Source organism: Tachypleus tridentatus, chromosome 10, assembly GCF_004210375.1.
Source record: "Tachypleus tridentatus isolate NWPU-2018 chromosome 10, ASM421037v1, whole genome shotgun sequence".
In the NCBI taxonomy this organism is placed as follows: Eukaryota; Metazoa; Arthropoda; class Merostomata; order Xiphosura; family Limulidae; genus Tachypleus; species Tachypleus tridentatus.
The window spans coordinates 106,160,218-106,165,845 of record NC_134834.1 but is presented as its reverse complement, the minus strand read 5'-3'; the positions used below and the strand labels follow the sequence as shown (position 1 = coordinate 106,165,845).

The window sequence follows — 5,628 nt, the reverse complement described above, 5'->3', positions numbered from 1 at the left end:
ACGTATGTGTGTTACGGCAAAATTGTGGTAAGCCGAGATCTTTTTCATTAATTGTAATTTCCCGTGTTCCCCATGATAAATTTAACATTTTGAAGCAACAGGATAAATTCAACAGCCTTTTGAAAAAATTGATGTTATATAACTGAACTTGAATGGAAGAGAGGTTAAAGTACCTATATGGCATTAATGCACAACTGTTCCTTCTAGCTGATTCAAAGTTTTTCTTGCCAAAGAAAGGAATCAATTCCTCCACCTGATTGAACTTTAAGTTAGAGATTATTTCAAGAAATACTTTTCTCAGTAAACACCACTGCTTGCATCTTTATTATCTCCTTTTGTGCAATCAAGTTTCTTCACAGTTAAGAATTCTTTGTACTATAGCTCTCACCAACCTGTTGTTCTTGAGGCAAAGCTGCATGACAAACTTCGAAGAGTACATCTTCATAGACATGAGTGGCCCTGTTTGAGTCTAACAACTCAAAAGACAGAACATTTTTTCATTGCTGTTCAATTTCAAGATTGTTTGTCATAAACTAAACCAAAGAAGTTTTGAATGGTCATGTTACCATTTTTTGACATCCAATGAGTATTGTTTTGGTTTCTTTTCCAAGTTGAAAAACTTAATCAGATTCTCCACTTCCAGAACCACATCAAACAAGTCATCACTTGGCTCCACATAGCTAATGACATTTTCTCTACTTTTCTCCAGTCATAAAGTTGCTTCTCACCTGGTTTCTGAAGACAGTCTGTTAATAGAACAACCAAATAGCTAAAAGCTAAAAAACTTTTAGATCTGAGCCATGTACAATTTTCATGATATCTTTGAACCATTCATCCTGCAATCAATCACAGGTACAGCAAGTGGCTTAAACCTTAAATGACAATCACTCAGAAAGATTAATATAAATGATGTCACTCAACTCAATATGTAAATTATACAATTCACTAAACAATGTACATATCAAAAAATATCTTGATAAGATGTGTATGGTAAAAGAGGTTCCATAAATTGCCTTTTATTATAAGGACCCACCTTGTAAAACTTTTTTAAAAAATCAGACAAAACCTGCAATGTGTTAGAAATATTTTGCCACTAGAAAAAACATACCTCGGGCTGGTGACATAGATGTAAAAAAAAGTTCTACAGAAGGTTGTAGTATGAAATGAATAAAAATAGACATTTTGCTACCATAAATCTATATCAAAAATAAAAAAATATACAAGAAAATAAATGTGTATACCATTATTGTTATTAATTTTTCTAATAAACTTTCTTTCTAATAACCAATCTTTGGATATATGCTAAAGTATTGAAGTAAAAAAACTTTAATGTATCTATGCAACTCTTAAAAGCTCAATAAACATCATTAGTTTAAAAGAATTAAACTTGCACAGATCATATGCACTTAAAACAACCTGTTTTAATATTTGTCAAACACCAAACATGTACAAGTAAATGAAACCCTATGAATCAGTAAAGGGTATGTCCTTGACACCAGTTCAAAATTAATCTAACGTCGATACCCACTATTTAGTGCTCTGGCCGTAAACCGTAATACCATGGCAAAGCTGAAAGAAACAGGACATCAAATTTTAAAGACATTTTATCATGAAAAACAATGTAATTGGAATAATATCAATTACAACAATAAAAAACCTACTGCTAAATTGAAATGTTTTTTTCAAAATACGAATAAAATTATTAAAAAGACCTACAAGGTAGTTTAACTAACATGTGCTGATGTGCCTGCTACTTTCCTTTGAATATGCATTCTTTACTGAAAACAAACTCATTACTCGTAAAACAGGACTAAGAGACAATGACTGGTTAAGTTGATAATTAACCATCATCTACTTTAACTTAACTCATGTTTATTCTGATCAAGTTGTTGCCTCAACTTTTGATAAGGTTGTAATGATTAAGTTACAAGAACAGCACATTATGTTAAAACTCCCTCTAACCAAAAATACTACAAAACCTTTTAAAAAATATAGTATATGACATTACTATATGTAAATCTGTTTCAAAAACCCCTTTATATTTTGTGGAGCCTAGGTATTTTTTTTTCTCTTTTAATCACAGTAGAAAAACAAATGAAACAAATTTTATATTCTAGATATCCTTGGAAAAGAAATTTAAAAAGTTATAGGATGCATTTATCAAATAAACTTTACAGATACTTAAAAATTAATTAAGAAAAAATAAAATGATGTGAAATAGATCAAGCTCACCTGTGAAACTTGATTCATAATATATACATAATAGACATAATTAACTTTTAATTACCTCAGCACAGTAATTAATCCTGCTGGCATGAACTTTCCAGATCTATAATATCTTGCACCCATCACACCTCCCAATACACCTGATGTTACTAAAAAAGAGAAAATTAAAACTTATCTAGTATGTAAACAGCTAAAAGGCCAGTCAGAGAAAAGTTTAACAAAACATGAGAATTTTTTAATCATTATTAAAACTTAGTTTTTACTTTCCAATTAAAACATCAAAAAGATTGAAAATTTTTTTGCTCAAAAAAGATAACTACACAATTTAGTTTATTACAAACTAGCAATAAAAAAGTCGAACATTACATACCATGTATTTTTATCTTCAAATGTGTGTTTTTACAATAAAAATGTAAATTTGTTTTTAGTATAAACTCAGGGTACATATAAACAAGGGTAGTTTTATACAGCCCAGTTGAATATGCAGTTAAATCTCTCATTCACCACATATCTGTCACGCATAAATAAATAAAAGAAACATCTTCATATTAGAATTTGAAATCACTAGCTTACCAAGAGAAAGAAGATAATTATTGGGGTCTTGTGAAGTTTGATAAACTCCATATCCCATCAATCCACCAAAAGCTAAGCCTGCAGCTAAAGATGGCACACTTCCTATAATAATAAGATGTTAATACAAAAAGACAAAATCAAATGCAGTAAGTTAATCAAACATAACAAGGTCAACATAGTTATGAATGCAAAGAAAAAAAAAACTGGTAGAAACCATACTCAAGTTCTAACATAAAAAAACAATAATGTTTTAGGCAATAAGTGCTAAAAATATTTTTAGGCTTTTTAACACAAAATAATCCTCAAAGAAACCTGATCAACTAACTTTTTCTCTTACATTTAGAAAGAAAAACTTTCACACTGTCATGTTTATTTGTAGATACACAACAAAAGGTATATTATAATATTTCAAAATTTACCTGAAACCACAAACAGGTAAATTTTGGGCAGTTTAAACGGAAATACCCTTTCTCTGTGCTGGAACAAAATTCTAAATTCAGATGTAATTTCTATCGGATTCTTTAAAGGTTACGTGTGTTCTTTATGTACCCATGCTAATGCTTCAGTGAAGGACGCATAAATATGCTCATAGCAGTGAGAGAAAAAAAAAATTAACAAGGAAAGAACAACTAATAATCTTAGTTTTAAAGTGCAAAATGTATCTGATTAATCATTGAAAATGTAGTAGTAAATTATGGGAAATATCCTTCTTAGAGTTCACCTTGTACTTAATAAAATAAAACAAAGGTCATGTATACCACAACGGTCCGTCGTGTTTTTGTAAACCGTAATTGGCGAAAAATGCTTGAAATTAACAACAATGTAACTTATTTTAGATATTAAGACAGTATTTAAGTTTAATTTAGTCACCCACCTGCTTTGACGTAACCAATTATTCCACCAACTGCAACAGCGGCAGCATAACCAAGCGATACATAGTCTACACCCATTATCTTAACAAGAAGAATAAACAGAAATGATACAACTGAAGTTAAAAACTATTCTATTAAATCAATACAATATTCTCTAACTCTGTCTTTACTAACTAATCTTAACAACAAATCTATCAAACATATAGCACACACAGTGTATGATATTATGATCAAAGGTGATGTGTACAAGTTGTTACTTGGCACACACCCCCTAGCAGCTACGATAACTATAATTTATTTTTGATGTTTATTAAATATATATATATACACACGCGCGCGATGAGACAGAAGTGCCAGCTTTCGAACTGATAACATTAAATTTAAGCCATTAGCCAAAATAAAGTTTAATCAAAAGACATTAATGAGGCTGAAAACAATAAATCTAAAAATTCATTTATCAAACAACAGTTGTGTCAGATAGTAATATTATGGTGAAGGCTCGCACTTCAGAATTTCAAGCCTATATAAAGAAAAGAAATATCTTATTTATGATGAAAATAAACGACTCAGGATTTCATCTTTCTGTGCATATAATTAACTATCTTCAAGAAACTAACAAAACACAAATAAAACGATAAGTATTCTTTGGTAGATTGTTTAGGCAGAGTATTCATGATGAAACTTTGTAGAATGGACATCAACTGCCTGTTGTGGAGACACAAGACTTGAAGACGAAAGGCGGAAGACTTTCAAAACATCGTCCTCTACACTTGTGTCTCCACATAAGGCAGTTGCCGTCCATTTTACAAAGTTTCATCCAAAACGATAACGTTTCCATATCCGTTAGATATGCGTAATAATTAAAAAGACCATCACTTTGTTGCACAATTAAGTCATTGCCAGGATATCTCTACCGACACGCTAAAATATGCGTGTAATCAACTAACCCGATTAATTCATTTATTATATTCCGCCTACCTGCAACTGAAACAGTAAAGCTTCAATACATCCGATATGAAAACTCATTAAACCTGACCAACTGATCTCAACACATTGTAAGCAAAACTCATCAGTCACCTTTTACAGAGGGCAAGTTGACGCTTGGTCTTAAGCGTAATTACGACATTGCAAGTTGATCGAAGTGAGAAAAAAACAGTGAATTATTCGAGTGTCATTTGTTTCTTTCAGAGTAAATACAGGTAAAGCTTTATGTTGTGTCCACTATCAGAAATCTAACCCTGAACATTAGCTTTGTAAGTCTCATCTTACCGTTATCCCACCAGGAGACACTGTTTAAGCCAATATCTGACTGACATCTGACCGACTCTCTACGTAAAGGAAATTTTTATCACGAATATCCACCAATTTGTCATCATAATAAATAAACAAAGTTAAAATGAGTATCAACTACTTAGTTTATACTGGAACTTGAGGATAAAGTATTTGTCTAATCTAGAGAATTCGCTTCTATCCTCACAAACTTTCTCACCAATTGCTACTCTGAACCAGGGATTTGCTGTCCAGTTTGCGAGAATTGGGGTACTTGACCCCTAAAATGTCTTCAGGACAAGAGGCTTTTTCACCCTTTTTCCCTAAACGCCCTTATCAGATATGGAAGAAATAGGGAAAGAAAAGGTGAGACAAGTGGACACACAAGGAAAAGAAAGCAAGCAAACAATAAAGTAAAGAAGTAATGGCAAAGAAACGGAAAAAAACATAAACAGACAGGCAATGCTATATCACTTTTCTGATCATATAAACAGAGACAGGATATAAATATAGATACAAAGGGATAAACACTCAAACAGTCCAAGATGCATGCAGGATCATAAGTAGAAAGGTTTCAACACGTGTAAACAAAATTAGAATTGAAATTAACTGAGCGTGTAAAGTTTTTATCAACGAAAACATGGCAAAGGCAAGCTAAAATACTTGAAGGGTATTGGTTAAGGTTCTA

The 5,628-nt window shown here is 31.5% G+C and overlaps 1 protein-coding gene across 1 annotated transcript; it reads right to left on the bottom strand.

Annotated features, from left to right (window-relative positions):
* Positions 1-1,401: 1,401 nt before the first annotated feature.
* On the bottom strand, positions 1,402-3,958 carry LOC143230036 (transmembrane protein 14C-like). The gene is made up of 4 exons (XM_076462986.1): positions 3,674-3,958; positions 2,800-2,901; positions 2,288-2,375; positions 1,402-1,569 (listed from the first exon to the last, which is right to left on the bottom strand). Exons 1-4 carry the CDS (start codon positions 3,747-3,749, stop codon positions 1,512-1,514), a joined length of 324 nt encoding a protein of 107 aa, XP_076319101.1. The 5' UTR covers positions 3,750-3,958; the 3' UTR covers positions 1,402-1,511.
* Positions 3,959-5,628: the final 1,670 nt, after the last annotated feature.

Excerpts from the sequence above, each read along its gene's own strand:
- LOC143230036 (XM_076462986.1), bottom strand. The coding sequence starts at position 3,749 with ATGGGTGTAGACTATGTATCGCTTGGTTATGCTGCCGCTGTTGCAGTT. Across the intron at positions 2,902-3,673 it reads AATTGGTTACGTCAAAGCAG|GAAGTGTGCCATCTTTAGCT; the intron begins GTGGGTGACTAA and ends TTATTATTATAG. Across the intron at positions 1,570-2,287 it reads GGATTAATTACTGTGCTGAG|CTTTGCCATGGTATTACGGT; the intron begins GTAATTAAAAGT and ends TGTTTCTTTCAG.